This window comes from Gallus gallus, chromosome 10 (assembly GCF_016699485.2).
Source record: "Gallus gallus isolate bGalGal1 chromosome 10, bGalGal1.mat.broiler.GRCg7b, whole genome shotgun sequence".
Classification (NCBI taxonomy): domain Eukaryota; kingdom Metazoa; phylum Chordata; class Aves; order Galliformes; family Phasianidae; genus Gallus; species Gallus gallus.
Genome location: NC_052541.1, coordinates 6,113,949 through 6,140,609, shown reverse-complemented (window position 1 = coordinate 6,140,609; position 26,661 = coordinate 6,113,949). Strand labels below are relative to the sequence as shown.

Sequence of the window (26,661 nt, the reverse complement as noted above, 5' to 3'; positions counted from 1 at the left end):
TTCATCTGAGGTATGCACCTCAGATTAAGGCAAAGCTGCAAATGAAATTGTTGTTAAACAGTTTCAATACAATCAATAATGTCCCCTCCAGTTGGAGGGTTATAGCTGTAGCACTAACATAAACAGTAACACCTTTCGATCCTGTTGTACTCCTGCTGAATTGCAGGGCATTACTCCTTTTGGCTTCAGGGCAGCAGGAGCAGGTCCAGCTGAATTATGTGACATGAAGATTTTTCCCTCGCTCTATACTGGCTGAGCTATATAGGCAAATTCCTGTTATGTAATCCAGAGATCTTCACAGTTGAACAGTGCTGATTTATGCATTGTCTGCTTGTGGTAATAATTTATTAGCAGGAAGATATTCCCTCCTTCAGCTCTATCACAAAAAAATAATGCATCCTTCTTGCAAGGCTTTGTCTTCAGTTTTAGGTTTTGGTAATGCTCATTGAAATCCATAACCTGAAGGCCTCACCTAATGTTGAGTTACTGTGTTATTTATTCAAACAGTAGAGCTCCTAAATGCACTTTTTTAGACTATTTGTTGTTTTTCAAAAGGCTACAGAGAAAGGATATTTTTAGGTTACGTCAACTGCATGTTGCCATCAGCAGAGTTTCAGGCAAAAATACCATGGTTCTGCCTTTGTCATGTCAGGAGTATGAATGCAAGATGCTTCACGTGTCTTTGGAACCAACATAAAAACGTCTATGAATGATACCTCCTAGATTTCTACTGTATGTATTGAATGTATTTCATATCACCCTTCATTATTTGCAGTAAAATTTGCTTGTTAGGATATTGTAGACCACACTGTGCAGATTGCTACACATCAGTGCGTGCCAGAAGTTCATGGCCCCGTACAGGAGCGTGGGAGGCAATCGAGCTGTGCCACTCCCAGGCAATGTGAAATGCTGTCTGTAGTGGCTGCGTGCTGCACCTTCTTGGCTGCTGCTGTGCAGAGGTATTTATGGGTGTGGGTCACAAGTTTATGGCTCCTGCTCCCTGGCCCAGCAAAGGACCTGCACACAGAGAGACAGGGAGTATTTCTGCTTTTAGTTAGTGCAGACCTGTTTTGGCTAGCATACAAATAAACTTAACATTGACTTTGCAAAGGATGTGTGCTCCTATTTGAAGCTAAATTTTACTTCTGGCAGAAAAATGCTTTTAAATTTAAAGGTAGTAATGTTGGACTTTCAGTGTGAAACATTACATTTTCTGTCAGTTCACCCTACTCACTATAAAATAGATTTCACATTATCCATATACTGAAAACTGCTTTTTTGTTGTTGTTGTTATTGATCCTAGAAAAGCATATAAAACAAACATATTTAAAAAAATATGACAGGTGGAAGAAACTCTTCTCCTTGAGCAGCAGAAATACTGATCTGTGATATTCTGCAGGTGCCTGAATACCCTACGACCCTTACTGCAGTGTCTTTCTCAGTAGAGATAAGCTCTAAACCATTTGCATTTTACAGCCTTATTGTACTCAGTACTCATCGGTGTTTCCATCTCCTGTCAGCTGGGTAGGAATAGCAGGTAGGCAAGTTGATAAAACAAGTTTGTTTTCTTGGGAAATCTATAAAATGATGAGTTGACACTTTTTTAGTTTGAACAAGGAGACTGATTAAAATAAACAGCATTTCCTATCCCCTTTGGCACTAGCTATTGTTTAAATATCATCAACAAAGCATATTGTAAACGAGCTTATAAGAGGAAGCAGTGTAGTCCTGTTGTCATCATTTCACTGGAGGCTGTTAGTAGTCAGGAGATGAATTTGTCAGATTTTGGTTTTACTTCATCTGGAAAGATCAATTTGGCATGATAATCAGTTAACATTGTGAATTTCCAAATGTCCTTCCAGATTGCAATTTTGTTCTCTTTATCATTAAGAAAAGTGAATGACTGTTTAATTTAACTTACAAAGACTTGTGTCCAGACTTACTTTACTAAGCTAAGAGTTGGCAGTGGCAGTCAAAAGTGTCTTTTAAGATGAAATAAGGAATGATGGCAGAAGAAAATAGCCCTTTGATAGTTTTCCTTTTTTAAATTTTCATTAGTTTTCTTCCTGCAACCTGGGGCTTCTAGACACAAGTTCTTTTTAATATTACAAATGCAATTTTCATATGAATGTAGAGGTATACTACATAGGTATACTACATATAGGATGTAAATTATTAACAGACTTGAGAAACTATAAATGTAAAATTCCACTTTGAACTGTTTCCAGAATTAAGATATGTATGTGGTACTGCTGATATCTGGTATTTATTCTGCTCAAGCTAAAAAAAAAAACAACAACACACTGTGTGTAAGCTTTTTGCTAGAGGGTATTTCTTAAACCTTACTGTTACCATGGATAATGCAAGTTGACAGGATCTAAAGTTGAGGGGCAAGTCATATGGAGTCTGCATTCTAGGGCTGTATTTTGGCAGGCAGAGGACAGGTTGGAAATACTTCAGCAGGATGATGAAGGTTTACTGCTTTCAGACAAGGGTTTGTGCCAGGCGTGCATGCAAACAGTTGATGTATCCCAACCAGGCAGTTACCTTTCACATAAAGTGCATGGAAATAGTCACAGTCTTTGACGCTGTGTCACAAAGGACATCAGATATTACAGCAAGATCCTCACCAGAAGTGTCTCTGTGTCTCTGTGAATGGAGAAAAATTCTGCGTGACAGCAGTGCCTGATGGCAGTGCTTCATTTCAGGACCGTAACTTGAATGATTTCAAGGCTCTGTAAACTGATATAAAGTCTGATAGAGTGGAATCATGTCCACAAGTTGCTCAGTTACATTTCCAGTCTGGCTAATGTGTAGTAGAAGTTTCTTTGTGAGTCCACGTCTGAACGTGGTTCTGAAACTGTTTTTGAGCTTTGCTCTGTGTAGGAAGCTGAGCTGTAGCCAAAGACTCCTGGTTTTCTCTTTGTCATCATGGAATTAGCTCTAGTGAAGGGAGCCAAGAACTGTGGCCTCCAGTGAAGCTGGGAGCCTGTTAGGGAAAGTGGTGCGGAGAGGTTTATAAATCATATCACCAGCTGCTAAAATAAGGAGTCTGCCGCATTACTCTGTCCAAGGGAGGATTTGGACTGCAGGGCCCAAGCAGCTGAGCCGAGGGAGCAGGCTGCTGTTAGCACATCCCCACGTCCAGGCCCAGGTCACTCAGATACATGGGAATGGAGCTCCCTGCCCTGGTTTCCAGTGGCCTTTCCTAAAACAGTGCAGGCCTCCATCTGCTCATCTTCAGCATTCACTTCACTACTGAAGCTTGCTTACTTTGTTCTGCCTGAGTGATCCTCACCAGGACTGGAGCACAACCGGCAGGCTAAGTCCTGCAGCTGGCTGAGGGTACCTGGGTAGAGAAGTTCAGAATGGGAGCAGGATTAAAGGATGGAGAAGAAATGGGAAAACCGTAAGGAATATGCTGGTTTAAGGGGGAAAATGCAAGGAGGAAAGTCAGAGCTGACAGTGATGCATCCTGCCAAATTAATCTTTCTGGGCTTTATGGAACCAAGCCCCGGACAACATGGAGCCAGGAATTATTCAGGTACTAAATTTGGAGTGAAGTCCATGTTCAGAAGGGTGAAAGAAAGAGAGCTCTGCTTTCAAAATCATTAGGAAACAGTGCCGCAGGTACAGTTCCTGTGACTAAGAAACATTTAATAGAGCACAGTATCAACGTATCTAGAAGGCAGAGATTTCGCTTACTATGAACTTGGAGTAGGACTGGACTCTTCAGCTAGTTCACCTGGGTGAAAAGGACCACAGTATGTAACAGTGGCACAGGATCAGTTTGCAAGGAGTGCTGTTTTATCCAAATGTTCATATCTGTGACAAAAGCCCATCAGGAGCAGCTGTAAATATTTGCACTGCTTTGTGGAGTGGGAATTTCTTGGGGTACACTGTACTGGTGGTACTGATGTTTCCTTTAAGATCCTGCGTGAGGAAGCCCCGCGTTTCGTAAAGTTTCTCATATCTGATTAATTTTAATAACTGCATTAGATAATGTATGATGCCTGTGCTTAAATAAAACATCAGCTAAATCTTTGTGCAGTCTTATTGAAGAGAGGCTGGGGAGAGATTGCTGATTATTCTTTAATACCTTAATAAAACCTTTTGGCATAACTGCAGCTTCTAGTTTCACTCAATTAAGTGAACAAGTCCTGAGCATGCACAAAGACTTATATTAAACTTGCAGATAGGCCCGAGGAGAAATTAAGGACAATGAAATGAGAATAGCTACCGCCAACAGGGAATTAAAACTGAAATATAATCGAAAGTACAACCTCTCAGACTTTTTTCTTTCTTGTTCCTTTTCTTGTCAGTCATCTTAAGTAGAACTTGTATCCACTCCTATTTTTTCTTTCCTCCTGCCTCTTTGTGCAGTGCTTTGGTGCAGGATTTTTCATGGCTCGCAGGACAGGAGCTTTGGTGCAGTCTGCACGTGCTGGCGTTCCCCATCTTGCAGGGCACAGCCAGATGTGAGGGTGAGGCAGCCCGCAGCTGGGGGCAGTGGGATGTGGCTGGTGGCTTCCCTGGGAGAACAGGCAGCATGTCCTTTCCTCTCAGATCCCCTTCTGCTGGTAAGGGATGCAGCACCATAGGGTACCACTGCGTAATGACAGGCTCTACAAGTGTCAGCCCAGCACAGTGGGGTTTGTCCATGCTCACTATTGCCTGTGATCTGTAGAAATTTTGCATTGGGTTTGGTCCATCATTTCAAGAACATCAAGCCTCTCGGCTCCTTTCTTCCCACACCCACTGCAGCTCTTTGCATTTGGTGCTCCACTTTTGCATTTCTTCAGTGCCTGTTGTTGAGCACTCTTATCTGTTCTCTTATGCAGGAAAGTGGGTACGCTCACAGTCCTGGGCACAAGGTATGGTGCTTCAGTTGTTGAAGTCCTTATAAAAGATAAATAGAAAAACTATGCCTTAATCAGAACTGGAGGTAACTGAGGGAATGAATTTCTGCTACGTTATTCTTGTATCTCACTGTTGGCGAGGTTTATAATTTCTGATCTGCCATCTCTCCCATCTGTGAGTTTTTCTGTGTTGAAGTAGCAGGTGGCAAATAGAAAGTTTTGTTATTAAAATTTAATAACTTTAAATGGATGTAGACTTTACATAGCCCTGGCCTAGTGAGGCTGGAGAAAAGCAAGGTGATCTGAAACAGACCGTATGTTAACATCTTGAGTTTCATGAATTCGTAGGGTAAGGAGCACATAGGGGATACTTTTACTGTTCATCAGTAAATGAGATGCTATTCTGTGCCTAGAACAGCTTGTTTAGCCTCTCCAAAAGAGATTTTAAGTGGTGGTACAGTAAAGTAAGTGGCAGAGAAAAAGGTGTGCAAGAACATTTCCTTTAGCCTCTGACCTAAATCATCAGCTAGAATTCCTTTTGTGTAACAACATTTCAAGTGGTAGGTTTATGGAGAGACCTGGGAAAGTAAGAGAAGGCCCAGAGAAGTATTGATAAGAAATTACTATGAGTTCCTGGTTGGCCAGTAACTACAGAGTGCTCTCTTAGGTAGCAAGAAGTTCAGACCCTCTCAGTTGCCACAGAGGAACAAAAACTATCTGGCACGAATATAGTCATCAGTAGATATCTGGATGGATTTTGTATGCTGAAGGATAGCTTAACACAACAGCCCACAGATCCTTAATATGTTTCCAAGTGGAAAAAGGTTTACAAGGACAACACCAGTAACTTTTGAGTCTTGAATGTTGATAAATGTTAACAATTGAAGCTTGCATGAAAAATCACAGTTTTATTTTTATATAAAACATACAAGATGCAAATACATGAATATTGTAGTTTTTCAAGTTGCCTTATTATTCATATAACACACACAAATCCTGAAGGATAGATAAGGTTATACTGTGAAAATACTCATCTTGTACAAATATTTTCCCTCTTGGGGAAATGTTGACAGGTATAAAAGAAGGTGCAGAGAATCCTCTGGAGGTGGAAAAAGGCTTCTGCAGAATCCTTTTCTTACAGACAGTACTGCACTGCCACAATTCACAGAATGCCCAAGTACAGGGAAACCCGGATTCTCTCCAGCTCTGAACGTAGCCACCTAGCAGGAAATTGCTGTCTCTTTGTACTAAGATTTCCCAACAGCAACAGTAAATACAATAGGAAGTGCTCAATAGTTTCTAGCTTCATGTCCTGCTTTTCTTTCATTTTTGAAGCGCAGAGCATAGGATGTCCAATCAATCCAGTTTTGAACAGGTCTTGAGGATAATTTTCCTGAATGTCCAGAGGGACAGTTCGTTGCTCTGGGTTTGCCACATCACCACCTCAGCATGGGAAATTTTCCAGAATCCTCTTCCTCCTGTTGCTCCAGTAACAAAGGTTTCTGGTGGGAACCAGAACTCAGAGCAAACGAGTCATCAGGCCAACGCATGGAGCCTTGTGGCAGTTGTTGCTTCATCCCTTTGATGCACGGCTCTCCTACACCCGAGTGCACACACTGAAGAAGCTGGCCTTAGATGTGCTATAATAACTGCCTGACTGCTGCAGTCAAAATTACAGTGTATGAGGTATTTCTTCCAGATATTCATCAACATGCGAGTGTATTCTTGCCTCGCACAGCAAACCTGCGTCACACCCTCAGTGTGGCCAAGGAGGAGTTGGCCAAGGGGGATGGCTGGGCCTGGGGGCAGCTGCAGTAGGCAGGGCAGCTGGTGGGTGACAGCACGGGCAGCTGGCATCTTGGTGGAAGCAGGCGGGACATGGGTTACAGGCAGGGGAGCAGGAGGCCATGGCATTGCCATGGGGCTATCTGAAGCTGATATTGTTAATTCATGGCCAAGTGCAACCACAGTGAAGCATCAGTGTGGAGAGTGGAGGAGGTGGACCTGGTGAGCTGGGGTGGTGCTGCCTCATGAGGGAGTGTGTGGGTAGAGAAGTAACAAGGAGAAATGAGGAGACTACAGAAACCCAGCAGTGTTAACGTCTTCATACTGAAGGCAGTGTGGAGCAGAACTTGTTTACTTGTAAATCTGCTGAGACAAAGTTACGTGTGTGTGCCATGGCCCCTGGGACTTCATTTTGGTGGAAGCAGCAGCATCCCTCAGTCCTCCACTCAGAGCACTTTGCTAGTCTTTCCTCGGTCCGTCTGAAGCACTGCCATTCTTGATGTGATCTCATCACTTCCCCACTCCTCTCTGACCTATTTTTGCTGTTACGAGAATTCATCTGATTAATAATGGCACATTTGAGGACAAAATGAGAGTAACATTTCAACCTTGAACTCCTGCTCGCATATCGCCATATTAGTAAGTCATGAATACGTAGATGCTGAGTACTTGAATTAGGCATTCTTCCCTTTTCTCCAGCCTTCTGCTTCTCTTCAGGTTTTAAGCTCTGTGGGTTAGAAAATGCCAGCAGACTATGGGGATTGCCAGAAACTAATAATAATTAAAATTCCTTGCTATAGAAAGCGATGCACGCTGTTTGAGCTGAAAGCATTAGAACACTTTCCAAGAATTCCAGCATATTAAATTCTGCTGTGACATTTGACTTACAGCATGCTAATTTTTTTTTCTGCTTCGGTGCAGTGTAATGACAGTGAGTTCCACTTTTGTAAATAGGTTCCCACACAAATTCTTCATATGACAGCATGTGTGGGAGTTCGCATAATCCAAAAGGAATGTTTCCTTCTTCGTGTTTCTGCACAAACCTGTCTCCATCGTGACAGAGATGTAAGCCTGTGTCATGTTCCCTGTGAAGATAGGTGCCTACCAACCTGAGTTATGAGGTTGGCATTTGGTTATCTGTGTTAGCATTCACAAGAGCTGTCTTCCTGACTGATAAGCAGATAGCAAAGAAAAAAACAACAACAAAAAACCCCGAAACTTTTTGTAATATTTGACAGCAAAGCGCAGTGGCTGCAGTCTCCTGGGCTGGCAAGCTCGGGGTGCTTCGGTGGTGATGCAGCCTTGTTCTGTCAGAGCTGCTCCCACAGGGCTCCCAGCTGGCACGCGGACATGGAAACCACACAGCTGCCCACATCGTGGGTGCCTACGTGCTGAACCAGCCCCAGCTGGGGGCCAGTTGGTGTACAGGCAAAACGTGTGTCGCTGGACTGAGCTTCTTAGTGTATCCCTTGCATACGGGGCCAGAAATCCTTCCCTTTTTAGGGATCTGTGCTCAGTTACTGAGCACTTCCTTTATGTGGGCAAACAACTGTTGATATTTCGGCGTTAGATTCCCAGCAAGGAGCTGTTGCAGACCCTCCTTGCTGGCAGTGCTGGCTCCTGGAAGCAGCTGGCACTCACAGGCCTGTGCATCCCCAGAGAAAGATCAAACCTTCTGAAGTCTGACTGCTAGTTCTGCACCAAGGCACGGCGGAGGTGTGTCAGACCTGTTACAGGAAACACATTGCCAATTCGGATCGAGGCTGTAATTTGACTATCTCAGTGATGTCAGGCACTCGCGTTCGGCTTCGGCGGTGTATCTGTTCTGGCTGTGTGCACTCTGAAGCTGTTTTGTTGTGGTCTCTCAGAAAAATGTTTCCACAAGTTTCTTCTGAGAAGGAAGTACAGTACTGCTGTTATTAGGTTTTTTTGGGGCTAAATACACAGCTGCTGCTCAAAGGAGTAGGGGTACTGCGAGTGGTGTCTTGGTCTGCCTGGGGTAGCAACAGCTGAAACTTCAGCCGCTGAATGTCACTGCCGGGAGCCTGAAGAAGACGGTAAACTATCGGACTTTGCAATGAAATAGGTTTAGAAGCAAACAGAAAGTATTTAGAGAAAATGGATATCCATGCCTTCTGAATACTTAGTTGTGGTACCAGTGGGAATGCTCTTTTTATGGCTATTTTTATTGTATCTGGAGAGCTCTGGGTAGCACATCAAATTCTTCAAGGGTCAGAGCTGGTGGGATCTTGTTCTTCACTCTGTATGCTTAGCAGCAAAACCAGTTTTCCTTGTATCCCTCAATATTTTCATCACGTTTCTTGTTGCTAATGTTTTTTTAAAAGGTTATTTTATCTTGCAGCAATTATAGAAGACAAAAATACATTGTGTATTTGTTTAGCCCAATGGAAGGGGAAGGAGAATGGAAAACAAAGACAGAGGGGTCGTTCTCATCAATTAGATGCTTTTTTCTCCAGTAACAAAGTAATTGCCAAAAACACAAGTGAATTCAGATCAGTGGTAATAGTATTTTCAGTGCCTTGACCACACCATAAGTAACCATCCATCTCCTGTGGGCATGGTCTTTGAAACTGTGTCTCATTTTAGATGATCATACTTAATGGTAATTCTGACATTTTCGTGTACTAGCTAACACATCAGTATCTGCTCTACTTTCCTACTTTTTGGGGATGTGCATATGCTCTGTGTACAAAAGTAACATGCAGACATGCTGGTGTTTCTTTTGCATTGTCTGTTCAGCTTTGAACACCGCACAGCACCCCTATAAGGTGCTGTGACATATCAATTGCTTATAAATGACTTATGCGGTTCTGATATTACAGTACGAGTCATGTGGAAAATGCCGTGGCCATCTGCAGAGTGGAAATCTGGAAACACTGTAATACCATATGTAACATCCATTCATTACACATGGCAGTGAAATCAGTCTGAAGAGCAGCAGTGTTTGGCTTGAGCTGAGTACTTCTCCAAAGATGAGGGCTATTAAATGATTCAGACTGATGATACAAAGAGACTGTAATAATGTCTCCTGTGTAAGCCTGAAAGTGTTTCTACAGTACCAGAAGAGTGTGTTATATGAGCTCTTGCATATGTAGAAGCATTAAAAATATTAGTGTTATTCCTAGGCAAATGACAAGGTAGTGACCCACAGAATGGAGCTGGTGGTGGACTGGGCAGCAGCTGGATTTATCCTCACACCACCACATCTTCACACACAGCAGACAGGCATGAGGATGTGTAAGCCATTCCTCCATGCTACCCTGTATTTTTCAGGTTCCAAGTGTCCTTTTTATTGCCATGTCTTCTTATTAAAGTCAGGCAGTTTAAGAAACATATTGCTCTACAGAGGCATTAGAGCTGTTGCTGTGGCTGCTGATTCTGCTTTTTGGTTAGCTCTGTGGGATCCTCGTTTCCTCTTGTCTTCCTGTCTGCTGCAGGGACATGGAGAACTTCAGAGGACTTGCAGGAGGCCAAGAGAGAGCTCCCATGGCATACCTGATTTAAGGAGGCCTGTGTTTTGTGGCTCCTATCATAGGAAGTCCACTGAGGACGTGATGAAGTGTGCTTGTAGAGTTCTGCTGATTTTCATAGGGAGCTGCTGTGACAGTGGGCATGGGCAGAGTTCAGGAAATGCAGGCAGGATTTGAAGCCATTTTTGCCCTCTTCTGGGCTGCACCTTCCATCAAAAACGAGGCACAGTGTCTGCACAAGGAAGTACAAGTGGATAAAAACTTAATTTTAGTTATTCCGGGTCACCTGGTGAGTTGTGGACTGAGATGGAAGGGCAGCTTTGAAATTCTCAAATCCTGCTTCTGTGTCCAGTGAGCAAATTTCACGAATTCTTCCACCAAGCTGGTGTTATACTCTCCTTATTATTGCTGTGCATGAACGACCAGCTGCTGTCTCCCGCCTTTATTTCCAACTGTGAATTCCTTTATAAGACAAGGAAAAATGAGTTAGATAGCATCCTGATAGTTTTCTTCTTTCAGATAATGGCTGTGGTTACCACACCATCACAAACTGGGCAGAGGGATGTCAGTAGCACAAGGGATGCCTTGCTCAGTGGTTGTAGATATGGGACTGTCATGTAACTCCCAAAACTCAACATATTTCAGTGAGGATCTCACTGCGTGAAAGGTGCTGGCAGCTATGAAAAAGCTGGCACAACCCATTCCTCTGACAAAGCATGGGACTCCTCCGTTAGAATAGGATTTATTTTTATATTGAAGGCTTCCTGAAATATGTTTGTTTTGCTCTGGGATTATTGCCAATAGTATGTTTTTGTGACATTTTGTAAATGTACCTGCATCCTCAGATAACATTATTTTTATTGCTGCTCAAAGTAATTTACAAAAAGAAACAGAAAGAAAGAAGTATAAACTCTGAACAAAGCCATTGCAGGAAGTTTCCTAGCAGGACAAAAGGAAAAGGGCAGAAATGATGGAAGAAGAGCTAGATTTGAAACGCAGCACAAATTATTACCTTGCAACATTCATTCCAGCATGTGAGCTTGCCACAGTGGAGAAGAGAAATGTGACTGAAGTGCTAATCTTCAGATCAGACAAAGAGTAATTTACAGGCATCACGTAAAGGAAGGAAGTGATTCAGTAGGTTAAAGGCAGCCAGAGAGCTTGAGGTTGCCAAAGCAGCGCAAATGAGATCCTATCTAGGGATGAGGAGAAACACTGAGAATGAAAAGGTAGGTTGAGCAGAGGAGGACGTCCACGTTTAAAATCAAAGCTGCAAACCAAAGGATGTCGATGAAGTGTTAACAAGGTATATTTCCAGTTCTGTTTGGAGATAGGTAAGAAAACTGCGACTGGGGTAAAAAAAAAAAAATTTACCATAAAAAACAGCATTTAGATAACAAATCCATCACAAGATCTTGAAGCGGTCTACAGAAGTGCTTTTATGTTTCAGTTTTAGGCGACCAAAGTGAGTAAATTAAGGGACTTGAGAGGTTACACAGGAAATCAGCAGCGCAGCCAAACTGCGGACTAAGAGCCGCATGCACCACATGCAGCAGGCTGAGTGTAAGGATGCTAGAAGATACTCTTCTGTAAGGTAGCTGCTCACCTCACAGCTGGTATCTCAGTATAACTGAACCGTAAAAATGCCGAACTGCTGAATGATTCTCCCTGTGTTACCGGAGTTTAGAACATCACAAAGATGTTTCCAAGCATTGGAAACGGATGCCAAATGTTTATCAAGACAGCTTGCAATTCCTCTTTGCATTTTGTCTGCATTTCACAGCATATTATAAGTGGCATGTCAGTAAAAAATAGATTCAATCTTGCCAGCAACAGAAAGCAAAGAGGGAAGCAGCGGTAGTTGGCTCCCAGCAATTTCTCTTGGGAACAAGTCTGAACTGAGGCAGCTTTAGGGCTCTTCAGTTAAATTAGAGTTTTCTTTCAGTTCTCTACATGACGGGGTTGTTCTTTTAAGGACACCACCATTTTAGAAGAATCAGAAAAAAGGAAATGTGTGGCTTAGGCAACCGGCATCTTGTTGCACGATTGCACTGCCTATGTTGAAGTAGATACCAGTACACAACCCATGATGAGAAAATGCCTCTCAGTGTCTAGTGAAAGAAAGCAGAAACATGCCATAAAACACTTGATAAAACTGTTTCTGGCTGATAAGTTTTTATCTTTAAGGTCAGAAGTCTTGGGGGATGTGGCCAAGGGCCATGGATATCGTACAAGGACCAGAAGCTGTCTGTCACAGCCATCCTCGTTAATGGGATCGTAAGTCAGAGCTGGAGCATTGCTTTGCTTGTCAGTCTGTACTGCCCGCTCTCTCACGGCACCAAGTGGGCCTGAGTCTTACAGACTGTTTATGCTCTGGTTTTAGTTGTTGGAGACTTTTTCCAGAAAGCTTGGCTGTGTTAGTATTTTGTTGTAAATTATCTGCCACTTTTCTAGTGGATTCAGTTTGGGCTGTGGATTCAATTTATGTAGACAAAAGTAGATCTGGATATATTCCAGTCCCCAAAGCAACCATCTCTCATCTTCCAGCCCCTCATTTTAGCGTCACCTTTTTCTTCACCCTCCCATATCACGTTGTCTTTATGCTCCGAGATGTGCGGCAGCTTCTTTTTATGGCTTAGCAGAGCTTCCTCCTGGCTTGTCAGAACTGGAGGGTGCTGCTGGCTCTCCTGGGGGAACTGAGTGAGAGGTTGAACAGACAGTCAGAAATTACTGTTTGGCATCCTGACTTACTGTCTGCCAGTAGAGCTCCATCCTACAATCCTTGCTTTACAATTTCAGATGTATGTACTGAGGAGAACAACAGGTCTCTGAGAAGGGTGTTGTAGACTTTGTGTGAAAGGCTCCATTGCAGAGTGACCACAACAAAGGGAATCTCAAGTGGTTTAATCATATGATCAGCATGCAATGGGGACTCACTGATCACATGTGGATTGCTTTGCTCGCGTGTCAGAGCCCACCAGGAGCTCTAAGTGTGGACAGGCTTTGGGAAGAAACCAAAAAGCATACAAGTGTTTGTGCAAACAGAGAGTCTTTTTGTTCTGTAACTAGCAAAACAGTTGTCTCCTTGGATGCCTGGTCATGAGGATGGCAGTACTTTCACTGTTTTGCTCAAAGCTGTAAGCAACCTTCAGTGATGTGGATAGTCTGAAAATATGCCAGACTTATGTAGTGGCCCTGAAGGAAAATTACTCACTGAAGCCATTTATACCAGCTTGTGTTTGCAAGGAAAATTAAAAAAAAAAAAAAAAAAAAAAAAAAAAGATTTTTAGCTCTAGCAGTACAGATTATAGATCCATAACAGCAAAAATACTTGAAGTGTCTGTGGTTGGATATTGCGCAGAGCTTAAAGGAAATAAAATGCTGTCAACAATTTCTAAAAGACTCCCAAGTGTAGAGAATTTGAAAGTAAAAAAAAAAAAGAGGATGTCTTAGTTGTTCATTTTCTAGCTTCTCCCTTTTGGTTCCTGACTCCAGCAGTCATTTCACTAAGTTTTGTATGTAGTTGTTTTGTTTCTCTGTTAATTGGCTTTTAAAGAGAGAAGAAATTCTCATATAGGTGTATGCAAGGCTGAGCTGCTTTTCTGAACTCATATGATGTCTCTTGGAGAAAGGGATAAGGAAAAACCTCTAAATGCCACTGTTTGGCAAATGGCAGTAATGTCTCCTGTCAGATAGTAGAAGGGGAGGAGAGGCATAATAAAGCTCACTGTGATTATATAAGAAGCTGGAAAAAGTGACCTCCACTGGAGGTGGAAAATACTTCAGAAAGGTTGAAAATGTGCAGAACCTAAAATTCAGAGAATCATAGAACCATTTGGGTTGGAAATGACCTTTAAAGGTCATCTAGCCCAACTCCCCTGCAGTGGATGGGGACACCTACAGCTCCATCAGGTGTTCAGAGCCCATTCAGCCTGACCTCGAATGTCTGTAAGGATGGGGCACCCCCCACCTCTCTGGGCAACCTGTGTGAGTGCCTCACTACTCTTATGATAAAAAAACCTTTTTCTTATACCTGATCTAAGTCTATCCTCTTTACATTTGAAACCATTTCCCATTGTCCTATCACAACAGACCCTGTTAAAGAGTCTGTCCCCTTCCTTCTAATAGTCCCCCTTTACATACTGAAAGGCCACTCTCAGACCTCCCCAGAGCCTTCTCTTCTGCTGGCTGAACAGCCCCAGCTCTCAGCCTGTCCTCACAGCGGAGGTGTTCCATCCCTTGTTCCATCAGTTCTGTGGCCCCCCTCTGGACACACTCCAACAGGTCCACATCTCTCCTGTGCTGAGGACTCCTCATCCGGATGCAGTACTCCAGGTGAGGCCTCACAGCACAGTACAGAAGGGCAGGATCACCTCCCTCTCCCTGCTGGTCACGCTTCTTTTGATGCAGCCCAGGATACAATTGGCTTTCTGGCTGGGAGAGCACATTACTGCTTATGCCTAGCTTGCCATCCACCAGTACCCCAGGCCCTTTTCAGCAGTGCTGTGCTCCATCCTTACATTGCTCAGCTTGTACTGATAAGTGGGGGTTGCTGTGACCCAGGTGCAAGACCTCACACTTGGCTTTGTTGAACCTCATGAGGTTCTCCTGGGCTCACTGCTCAAGCCTCTTTAGGTTGTTCTGTTCTATTATTCTATTGTGAAAACAGGCTGATACAGAGGCGAAAATCCTAGCAAATTCTGACTTTTGCTAGGAAGAAGCAGTAGACTTAGGATCATGGCATAATTCAGGTCAGAAGGGACAGGAGAGCTGCAGCCTCCTGCTCAAAGCTGGCTCACCAATGAATGCAGAGCGGGTTGTTCAGGGCTTCAGCCACTCTGGTCTTGAAACCCTCCAAGGATGGGGATTACACTACTGCAATGCTGAAGTAGAAACTGTGGTGATAATATGAAGAACTTAAAAATCAGTCTGTCCTTTGCAGTATAGTAAAGCTTTCAAGAGGGCCCGGCTGTCTGTTCTGCATGTGGCAAACCACAGTGCTGTGGAGCAGAGTGGCCAAAGGTGCTCCCTGGCACACAGCTCGCTGTGGGGAGCAGCAGTGGGGATACAGTGGTAACAGAGTGGTGACTGTGTTGAAAAGGAGTGCTTTGTAGCTGAGAATTTCTATCAAATAGTGTTATTGTGCTTTTTGTGTCTGTTGCAGTTTCCGTGGAAATAAATAGGAGGCGTTTTTCTCAGAGCAACTTATGTTGCTTAATTTTGTCTTTCTTAACAGCAGTTCTACAGCAGTATTATATATTTATGTGCCAGCAGTTAATTTCTAAAGCATATAACTCTTCTTAAAGCTATTGATTAGGCCATATAGTCCCCTGTTGATGTTTTACTGATGCTGGGAGCTGTTCAGTGATTGACCCAAGGTGGGAGGGTGTGCCTGTGGCACGTGGGGGTAAGAGCCAGCCTCCGTGCTGCCTGCCTGAGCAGCCACCAGGGAACAGGAGGTAATACTAACCTCGTGGGGGAATTCTTTGTGAACAAGGAGTGTGTCCTCCTAAAAAGAACCCAGAAAATGCTTGAAAATGGAATTCTGAAAAGCAGTATGCCTTATGCAATGCATTTTACGCTTTTTTTCCTTCAGACATATAATGTAACAAAGCAGAAGAGCCTAGTGAATGTGCTCCATATTCTAAAACACATAAACTAGGAAGGAAAAGTGAAAAATACCAGTTTTGTTGCAGAGCTGAAGGGATGTGAGGCCAGTGCAGTCCAGAATGTAACATCTGCATCCCGCTGCTGCTAAAACATGGGTGTAGTCACAGTTGTTTGCCCTTTCATTGCAGAGTGGGGCTTAATAAACATCCCTGACAATAGGAGCAGGTACGGCTTAATTACAGCTGTTACCACAGACAGGACTGTGCCAGTTACGTTTGCATTGCATTTATACTTGGAGAAACAAGTTTGTTCAGAAGAAAATTATCTGTCTGTGGATCTGTACTTACATCAAAGTCTGTCTGTTAAATACTTCTTCCACAGCAGAGAATGAGAAAGGAAAGATGCTATCAGGGGCTACATCCAATGCTTGTTTAAAATGTTGTAGTGAATGTTAAAAATAGAGAACTCGGTCAATAATTGAAGCATCTTATTATTGTTTCCACAATCAGTACTGACTTCAGAGAGAAGAGGGGCAGGGGACAGTTTGCACAATAGCTTTTGGATTGCTTATGAAGGTTACTACAATATTTGTCTTGCTCATTCCATGCTCTGCTATGCAGGCAGAAACAGATTTCTGTGTTTTGAAGAGCTGCTCAAGCATAATTAGAGGCTCAAAATGAGTTGAAATCTCAGCTGGCGGTCTAGCAATTTGTTTTCATGCTGCAAGTCATTCAAAATTTATATGTGCATAACTTTTTGATGGGGTAAGGGGATATCCTCGGTCCAAGCACTCTGTTACACCCCTATTTTTAATCAAGATATAATGCACACAGTGTCCGGTTGTGCGTTGTCTTCTGCCCCTCAATGCGGCTGAATCTTCATAGTTTCTGCACTTTGTCTCTCTGAGGCGAGGACTGCAATACAACCATAATAACGTTATATAATGGCGTGTTTGTTTCAGCTGTAAAACACTGCAGCAGCAGGGTCACTGCTAAAAATACGAGACAAGCAGGGCGCCGGGCCCTGCTGGAGCCCTGAGAAGTGACCGTGGTTGGGAGCTGGGGCCGGGCCGTGGCAGTGCAGGGCCTGAGCGGTGCCTGGGGAGCGTGCCACAGAGAGAGCGTGTCTGCGTCCTCCAGCTAGCACAGCTGGGAGGGCTGTGGTGGGGTTCTCCAGTAGGAGCAGAGGCTGCCTTGTCCCCAGCCAGCGGGGGGCTGTGGCTGGGCACCGGCAGTGCCCGTCCCAAAGCTGCCCGCTCCTGTGCAGCCAGCAGTTGGGCAGGGGGCACAGCCTGCTGCTGGCTGCCTGCGCTGAGCAAATGCAGACCTTGCTCCCCAGCAGCTCCACATGTGTGATTTTAGAGTACCTCTGCCTCCTTATATTCAAAGAGCCTCTTAGCGATGGAGTGTGTATGTTGGCTGAATTAATGTTAGTTTCAAATACAAGAAACAACTCTTGAAAAATGGGGATGATGATGCTGTAGAATACTGCCATTCATCCTGTCTAACTAATAACTTGAGTACTGGTAAAGCAGAGCATGCCCAGGTGCTCCTTACTTTGAGACTCATCGTTTCTCCTTTGCTGGCCAGCATGCAGGGCTATGTCAGTAGTGCACTGACCATCCCCATTGGTGACACGCTTGGGGTGCAGAGTTGTAGGAGGGAGGTGTATGCTTTGTATTTGTCTTTTCGGTCCAGGCAGGAGTTCAGAAAAAAACAAAACAAAACAAAAAAAAACAACAAGGACTTTACCTGAGATAGTGCATATAACACGGATGCATTCCAGAGGCCTCAGCCAACTTAGCTGTGAGATCAGTGGAATTCTGTTTGCAGTGAGAAGGAAATATGATTTAGATATATTTTGATGATACAGTCTAATCTGATCACTTAGAAACAAAACTTTTTTTTTTTTTTTTAATTAAATATGATACATAATGAAGTTTTTGCTTGGAGGAGTAGTTCAGATAACAACATTCACGTGTTCAGCATCCACCCTTAGTCACAACATGAAATCCCATTCGGGTAAGATCTCATTAAGTTGTGCTGCAACACTGCCGAGTGTGAGCGCAGTGACACGTTCTGAGGCCACGTCCATCTCACAGCTCTCCTGCCTCTCTGGCAGGTTATGCAAGCTGGGGCTGGTGCTGCCCCAGGGAGGCATCGCTGCACACACCCTTGGCTCCGGGCCTTTTGTGACCACGCGTGGGTAAAGCTGACCCTGCATATATATGAGCAAAAATTTTGTACAGCTCAGAATTTTCTGTGGTTTTTAATATACTGAGGGCTACTGCATTATCCCAAGCAAACATAACAAACACTAGATATGATTAATAATCCTCATTGAATATGTTTATGTGTGTAATTCCACTGATTTTCCCGTGTGAAGCACTCGGTGATGACCCCTCTGGATCACTGCTGTAGGTGAGCTGTGGTGATGTAGGTGCAGTGCTGACTGGGGTGCAGCAGAGGGGCATCACATGAGCTGCAGCAGCTCCCTGTTCCCTGGCCTTCTTCTGCCCTCCTCCATCCAGATCCCAGCCAACCCTGGCTGCTGCCTCCAGAATACGGAGCCTGTAAAGAGAAACCACTAATTATCTTCATAATCGTTTTGTCAGCACCATTAAGGCCCATGAGGGTGCTGACACAGGTAAAATGCTTTGGAATACTTTCTGTGGTTACTCAGGAGCTAGGTTTGCTCTGGTTTTTGCATGCTTTTTGTGTGTATTGTTAAGAAAAAAAAGGAGATGCCTGTTCATCCAAATAAAGTATTGGTATCCTGATACATGGCCTTAGAAGAAATGTTTGTCCAGTACTGCGTGTCAGAATGACACCGCTGATGTTCTGATAAATGTCATCATGGCATATCATTGGATAGTAGAATGAGAGTTAATGATCTTCAGTTGCCATTAAGGGGAGGTGCAGGTTGGATATTAGGAAAAAATTCTTCTCAGAAAGACGGGTGAAGCATTGGAATGGGCTGCCTGGGGAGGTGGTGAAGTCACTGTCCCTGCAGGCATTCAAGACGAGGGTGGATACAGCACTGAAGGACATGGTTAGTGAGCACGGTGGGGATGGCTTGGTGGTTGGACTAATGATCTTAGTTGTCTTTTCCAACCTTACTGATTATGTGATTCTATGATAAGTAGTCATAGGGCTTGCTTCAGCCTCCAGGTTTGTAACTGGGCCTTCGTGAGGAAAAGAAGTGTTTGAAGGGCTGCCCTTTCTAATAAGGTACTTTATAAAAGCATGGGGGAAAAGTCTTAATATAGTATCTGTGGAAGAACTTTGTCAAAATGCGTTACGTTCCTCGTAAGAAACCATATAGATCACAGCAGTATCAGGCATCTTGCTGTCGGTTACAATCTCAGCTCCGAGAGGTACCAGAGTTGTGTGACTCGCAAAGATTCTGACACGTGGCAAAACTGACTTCTCTCCATTTCAAAAAGGCTTTCAGAAGGACTTAGGAGTTAGAGTGAGATTTACAGGCAGAGGCTGTATCTTTATAACAGTAAAGCATAGCACTGAAAGCAACAAGCAAGCTTGCAGGTACGTGTGGAAGGTGAAGAGATAGAGGGTCTGCCAACAGCTGCAGCCTGGACTTTGCAAGGAAGCTTTCTTTATTGCTTGTCCTAGCTTTACCTGCTCTGGAAACAAGAAGCATTTCATTCCCCAGGCTCTTGCTTTAGCACCTTTCACAAGGATTAAAATCTCACACGTTTAAAAAAAGAGATGGCAGTTACAGGTTTTCAGCTCGCACACCGGATGGAACTGACAGATGTGTAAAGAAAAGGTTTAGCTAATGAAATGGATATAATGGTGAAGCCTTTGCTGCCTAACAACCTGGAAATGTTAGAGGTGAGAAAAGCTCATCCAGATGTGGTAGATAGAATGTCTGCCCTCGCCCAGTGCAAGCACAGGGAGTTTGAACAGTTAGCTGCACACTAGAAGTGTTTTTGCTTGGAATCTTGCTGGGCTCTCTGTGTGTGTTTAGCCAGATGAAGGCATCACACTGACTAGAGCCTCTTGGCATTGCCAGGATGTGTGTCGTGGCATGCAGCCTTCAACAAGGAACGTTTCTCTGGTAATGCAGCAGAACCTGAAACATTTCTGCCTGCTGATTCCTCAGGTTTCAAGTTGGAGATTGAGATGTACCCTTGTAACATATGCTTGTCTTCTGAGGTGTGAATGTGTACCCGGTAAGCAAATACACAACCAGCTCTAACCTGCTGAGGTCAGAATTGAGCCCCTGCCTGCAGGCAGATGCCACCTGTGAGGTTCTCTGAAGAGCTCCTGGTCTGGCAAATGTAGAGCAGTTTACAGATCTGTGTGCAGGGTATGTGCCTGAGAGCTGGACTGAGTCTGAGTCACACTGAGAGAATTTCTGCTAACAGAAATGAGTGAAATTTGAACCTTAGGATGGTATAAGCAATGTGATGACTGTAGAGGAAATCTTACAGGAAGTCTTGCTTACTTGGTACCTCATACCTCTTTGAACCTCATGTTTACCACATTAAACATATCCAGTATTGCTCTGTGATCAAAAGTCAAATGTTCAGATCTTGAACTGACACAGTATTTAGTTATTTCTAGAAAAAATAACACCTTCTGAAAATGTATTAGAGATTGCTGCTAATGGGGACTTAAAAAGTCCCCATCTTTGGCCACCTACTCTTGCCTCTGTTCTGCAAGAATAACTTTTTAACAAGTATTTTTTACTAACTCACATACACAGTTATCCTGATGCAGCTATGAAGGTGGCGGAAAGAGGTGCAGGGGTAGAAATGAGTGATTGAGTAACAGCAGAAGAAAGTGGGGCTTCTGTCACATCGGTGTGTGTTGCCTGATGATGTTTGTGCTGTGACATACCAAAGCCCAACAGGCAACCTGTGACGTTTTTTTCTTTCCTGACAACAACAGACCAGGAAATAATGCAATATCCTCCCATACTAAGCACTTTCTATTATCCTCTCTAGTATATTGCCACTTGAAACTATTACATAAAGTAAAATGTTTAAACTTCTTTTAGAAACTTGTTGTGAATTTTATTTGTGTATCTAGCCAGATTAATATTAACCACAGTCTAACAGTTGCAGATGAAGTGTTCCACCAGAGCTTACTGCAAAACCACATGTTGTCCCTGGGAGCTGGGCTTTCCTGCCAATCACAGCCAGCCAGAAACAGAATGTGTAGTGTCACAGATAGCCAGATGTCTGCCTGGCTGCTGCACATGGGAAGTGACTAAAGAGCACTCTTAACTCTTAAGGTGAGAAGTATGTTACGCTCAGTAAATGTATCTTAAATGAGACTGTTTCTGCTGGAGGGTGAGTTATTGAAACTAATTGAGCTAAAATTCGTAAGGCTGTGTTCTGCTCTAGTATTTTATAGCAGAACAATATACTTTTCAGTGATACTGGCTTTGAATGGGAGCCCCCAGAAAACCATCACAGACCAGTTGTGACACTGCTGTGCTGTACGGCCATCCCACAGTATGCTGTAAGAGCTGCACGGGGCACAGAAGGGATAACCTGAATTTCTTCTACTGCCACGAACAGCAGTCTTTTGGAACTGTTTTTCTTTTAGATGCCTTCATGTCAGGAAGTAGAAATAAAATCGTGGAAAGGGTTCATAACCCTGTGGGCGTGACCATCAGAAGCTTACTCACCTTACTTACCTCCCCTAAACCTTACGAAAGTCACTCTTACAGAGCAGGTGCTGCTAGGACAGAGCTACCAGATGAGGTAAAGATTATGCTGGCATTACTGGCTCTAATCTGCTGCTCCTGCTTTTGAGTACGCTGTCAGTTCCTTGACTTGGTGGAAATGGGCATGTGTTTTTTAAGATTGTAGTTGGAGTCTTGTGCCAGTTGTCGTAAGAACATTTAGGGGGAAAAATGAGAAGAGAGTCTAATGCCAAAAGCTGAGGCAATAACTATGAGTTATTGCTTCTAAAGTTCACAGGTTTAAGTTTGTACATTTCTGCAACTACACTGACATATCTATATGAAGAACTAGGAAGGAAATGAGCTTATCTTTTTGCAGTATTTGTAAAATCTGTTAGGAGTATTAAAATGCTTGGTGTTCTGTTTTTATGTTGAATACAGCAGCTTTCAGCAGATAGTTTCCCGTTCTGTATGCGTGCCATCTCATTAACACAAGCCAGTTGTGATGCTTTTCTGTGGTGCCCATTGGAAGTGAGGTATTTGTGTTCGAGAAACTGGAGACGTCATCTCATGTTTCAAAATGATCCGGGTTGGAAAAACACTCCCTTGCAGAACCCACATTCATGGCTCCATCAGTCCTAGAAGACGGGGATTTCTCTTTGGGTTTCAGAGAACAGCGTTGTCACTTTGCATTGTGTGCAAGGGCTCCTGGAAAAATCTGCAATACTGAGGAGTTTGCCAGCAATTAATTAAATCCATCGATTTTATTAAGCTATTCCTGGTCTGCCTTTCCAAAACCTTACAGTTTGTAAGTGGCAGTGATCTTTGTACTGATGTGTATTATCTCTTTACTTTTACTCACCAAAGATACCTGTACATGTCAACTTTGGAACCTGTTCTTTTTTGTTTGGGCACGCATCTTTAAGATTGAACCAGTCACATTATCCCGTTCTGTGTAAGCAAATATGAAGAAGAGTAATTCCGAACCAGTGTGGCATAGGTGGCATTGTCTCCAGTGTAAGACTGCTAAGGTTTATCACCTCTCTTTGAGTTTTTTTTACTATCCCCTCTCAATTACATAAAGCTGGAGAAAGCAGAACAGTGCAGAATAAGTGTATCTGATGTTCTGACATCCAGTGGCTGCTTGTAGTGAAGCATTTTGTAAAATTAGCCTTGATCAGCTGCAGTGAATTTCAAATACACAGCCCCATTCACAAAGCGTCTGTCAATGGGATGTAGTTTTACATAGCACTGCTGTAATGAATTAGCTCTGCTGTCATGAACCAAGATTAAAACTTACTGATAACACGTTCTTCTGTTCCCAGACTTTGTCACTGTACATAATAATAGGAATGACAGAGATTCTCTAAGACCTGGCCAAAACCAGGAAAATGAGGTTTCTTTTTAGAAGGATTCCCTAAGATAATAACCGAAGAGTTTACCCTGTGTTCTCTTCAGCTCTACCATAAAAAATTCTTTTAATATTTCAAAGATGAAAATAATCTTGCATTGCCCCTACGACCTACTTTTAATTCTATTTATACACTTGCCATTTGCTTAAAAAGTGAATTGATGTTCTGCCTAAACAGAAGAGCCTTGCACTATGTTAAACCTAATACACTTTTAGTAATAAATAAGACACAGCAATGAATATAGCACATCAGGTGTTTAATATTCCTCACTGGTGAAACAGGTTCTGTTTATTCCCTGTCAGGTTCTGTTCAGCCTCTGATGTGTACGTGAGGTGTATGCTTTCACTTATTAATGAGAGAGAAATTAAGGATCTTTGGGGTTTTGTCTAACAGTTCTACTTTGTGAGAGGCAATGAGGTATTGGGAGACTCTATTCACTATAATATTGAGCAATTACCTGCAGTGTTTTTAGATGAGGGACCTGCACTGGATCACAGACTTTTAGAGAGGAAGGTAGAAAGTAAGCTTTAGTCTGTAAGCTTTGGGAGTAAGCTTTAACTGCGTGTAAGGAGGAGGAAGATAAGAGTCATTACTAGACATTGTTACTCCACTAATGTTTTTTTCCCTAGGGACTTGATTCAAAAAGACTCTAAAAATTATGTAATACTAAGCAAATGAATTTCCTAATGATTTGTTTAAACCACTTCCTTATTTCTTGAGGCAAAAAAAGGTACTTTCTTCTTTTGTGGTTTGCACTGTGAATTCTGATTTTCAGTTTCCCTTTTCTCTTTGTTCCTGAAAAGCTGAAATCAAGTTACGAATTGAGAACGAATTACGAATAGAGAACTTACAATATCAACTCAACTGCTTGGCATCAGTGATCCCACATAGGCATATTTATAGCTAATTTTCCCAAGACTACCTCATGCTGCAGTAAAAACATCTGATATCTTTGAAAGATCTGCTATGAATTGTTTTCTTTCTGAGCCACATATACCACGAAAACCACAGGAAGTTGTCTCGGTAGTGGCTGTGGTTCTGTAGTTTCCTTCTTCCTCATCTTTAAGTGATCAAAACATTTCTTAAAAAATTAAATCAACACAGAGAATAGACTTCCTGTTCTTGCAGGATAACAGATACAGAAATAAGGATTCACACATCGGATTGTCCTTCTGTGTCCTTTGAATCAATTTAAGTTTGTGGTTGAACTGTACCGATCAAAGCAGTTTTATTTTTAACAGGAAAATGCAATAGTACTTTTTTTAGATATCTCCTGGTGGCAGTTATTTGAAAGATAAGTAAAGTACTGCTGTTATTCAGCTGTTGATTTCTCAGAGTTTTCTCTCTAAAGACAAAGAAGTTGTCCCATTTTCAGGACCTGAAGAGGCAGTATCAGAACTGTTATTTAAAGTTTGATTCTTCAATTACACCTTGCAGATGAGACCTGGTGTATATCTATCTCACTGCATGTATTCTCTGCAGTGCCTGTATCTGCATGAAAATAAGTTTGTCTGCATTTTGCTGTTTATCACTGCAAGTGTGTATATGGATTAAAATATCTATTAAGGCACCAACAAGTGTGTACCTTTTACCAGTGCTAGGAGAATGAATTGGCACTTCTGGCTCCACGGGTTGGTATCACCAGCAGAGGTGGAGCTGTACACAGCTGTTGGAAAGAAGGCAGGAGAGGAGGGAGAAAGGGAAGGAAAGGAAGGAAGGAAGAAAGAAAAGAAAAGAAAACGAGGTTTATTGAAAAGAAGGAAGGAAAGGGAGAAACAAATATGTGAGTCTTGTGGGGTCAGACCTCTTTCAGCCTGGCAAGAGGTCATCTGCAATCATGTGGTATCCGCTGCCAGATGTTCCGAACTCTATGCTAGCAGCTCTGTGTGGTCAAGGAGTCTGCATCCATGTTGAATTCAGTGTATGGATATATGGCATTTGGTCAACCTGTGTTCTGTAACGTGCTACAAAAATGGCACCTTTTTTTTTGTGGAGCTTGGGGCAAACATAAGGGAGGGCTGAGCTCGCTCTTTTTCAAGTTGCTCTCCCTTTTCCCTCGTTGAGCTTCTTTTCGTGCCTCAACACCTTGAAATCTTCCCCCTCCTTCCTGTTGTGATCTTAGCCTTTTCCTTCCTGCCTCCTCCGGCAATTACGCATGTGATGTGGGCATAAAAATTGTCGCATTCCTCCTTCGGCATGCATAGATAGATTTAAAAATCTGAGGGGCAGTTACTTCTAGCAGTGCGTAAGTGAACAGATCTGCAGTGTGTTTGTGTGGTGGGGTCAGCTGAGGGGCTTTGGCAAAAGGCAAAGGGAGGAGAAATCCTAATGGCCTCCGTGCCTCTGGCCACTGTGAGAGAAGGCTGTGAGAGAAGGCAGGGGCGTGTGCGTGGCAGAGCTACTGGATGCTGGCAGCTTGGGGACGGGGACATGACTGCATTGGGCTTGTTCCTTGAGGGGTGCTGGTGGGCCGAGCCCAGGCAGGAGATTGCAGCCAGTCGGGCCCCGCACTGCTGTGTCCTCCTTGCCGCGGCCCTTCCCCCTTGGTTTCAGACTGCTGCCTTGGGAATTTGCTCCAGCTATTTCCTGGAATATGGATTTGTTTATTTTCAAAGGAGAACAAACATAAAACTCACACGGAGGCTTTGGGTAGGGCGTTCCTTTGTAAAGCGGTGTTTTGGCCATTAAATTGTTGCCTCTTTTTGGGAACGTAGATGCTTCCGAAGCGTGCACGGAGCACTATGGCAGCTGATAGCGTGTAAAGCGTACAACTGCAAAAGAGCTGAGGCCCTGACACAGTGCCCCAATAGGCACTTGTGTCCTGCACAGCGCTTGTGGTGTGCGCTCTGCTCTGGGCTTTCTCTCACCTGTGCTGCTCCGTTACTCACAGTACCAGAGCTAGCATGGAACTTCTGCCCGTCTGGCACTGAGAGCGAGGCGAGGTTAGTGAGGCGCTGCAGCCGATGCGCACAGAGCTGCGCGGTGCGGTGGCCCCGCGGGGTGCGGGGTGCGGCCGGGCCCACACCCACAGCTGGGGCGGCGTTTTTAGGAAGCGTTTATCTAAATGGAAAAAAATACGTTCGCACGATTTCTCTTATTTCTTAAATAAATGCTTATTTTGTAAAAGGCACCTAAAACGCCTTCACCTCGAGCACCCGAACATTTGTTTTATAAAGCTGCAGTCCGCGGCGCCGCAGGGAACGCTGAGGCCGCGCGGCCGCCGCTTCGGGCCGGACCTCCTCGGCTGTTTTCTGTCAGCGCCTTTGTTCCTTTATCTGGAGAACGAGACGTGCCGCCGGCAACCCGAGCGCCGCCGCCCGCCCTGCGGACAATAGGGGCAGCGGGAGCGCCCGGCCGGGCCGAGCCTCGCCGCTCGCGAAGGGGGGGGGGAGGGCGAGCGGTGAGAGCGGCCCGGCTCCGGGCTCCCCGCTGCGCCGCCGCTACTCGCCGTGCCCCCCCCGGCTGCGCTCCGGCATTTCAAACCGCCCCCCGCGCTCCCATAGGCTGTGCCGGACGGCCGCCGCTCGGCCCCCGCCGCCGCCGCCCGCGGCTCCGACCACCGCGCGGGGGGAGCCCGGAGGCGGACGGGCTCTACGGCCGTTCTTGCGCCGCGCGGCGACCCCCGGGGGCGGCGGGGCCGGGAGCTGAGGAGATGCCGCCCCCGCACGTGCCGCCGCTCGGGGAAAGCCGGGCCCGGCGGCGGGACGGGGGTCCGGGCGGGGCGGGGCTCTCCCCCGCGCGGCGGGATGGGCCGCGCCGCAGTCAGGCGCGTCCGGGGCTGCGCGGCACGCGGCGCCGTGAGGTGAGGTGAGGTGAGGGGTGCGCGGCGCCGCGCGGGGATCGCGG

General features: G+C 44.4%; 2 protein-coding genes and 1 long non-coding RNA gene across 7 annotated transcripts in view; 2 read left to right on the top strand and 1 right to left on the bottom strand.

The window, feature by feature from the left end:
* MPHOSPH10 (M-phase phosphoprotein 10) overlaps positions 1-26,661 on the top strand; it is a 1,076,704-nt gene that overhangs the window by 743,987 nt on the left and 306,056 nt on the right. The gene's annotated exons all lie outside the window — the stretch shown is intronic.
* TJP1 (tight junction protein 1) overlaps positions 1-26,661 on the top strand; it is a 156,083-nt gene that overhangs the window by 58,999 nt on the left and 70,423 nt on the right. The window contains exon 1 of one of the 5 annotated variants that reach the window (XM_040706828.2): positions 26,012-26,617. The exons of 2 other annotated variants lie outside the window; for them this stretch is intronic. In XM_040706828.2, the coding sequence (XP_040562762.1) occupies positions 26,468-26,617 (150 nt within the window). In that variant the 5' untranslated portion in view covers positions 26,012-26,467. Of the gene's footprint in view, positions 1-26,011; positions 26,628-26,661 lie in introns of those variants that run through there. 2 more of the 5 variants (XM_046899248.1, XM_046899250.1) reach the window with 2 other exon arrangements.
* On the bottom strand, positions 5,559-14,417 carry LOC121111664. Its single transcript, XR_005862814.1, has 3 exons — positions 14,279-14,417; positions 12,702-12,831; positions 5,559-10,597 (listed from the first exon to the last, which is right to left on the bottom strand). It is a non-coding gene; the product is annotated as an uncharacterized LOC121111664 (long non-coding RNA).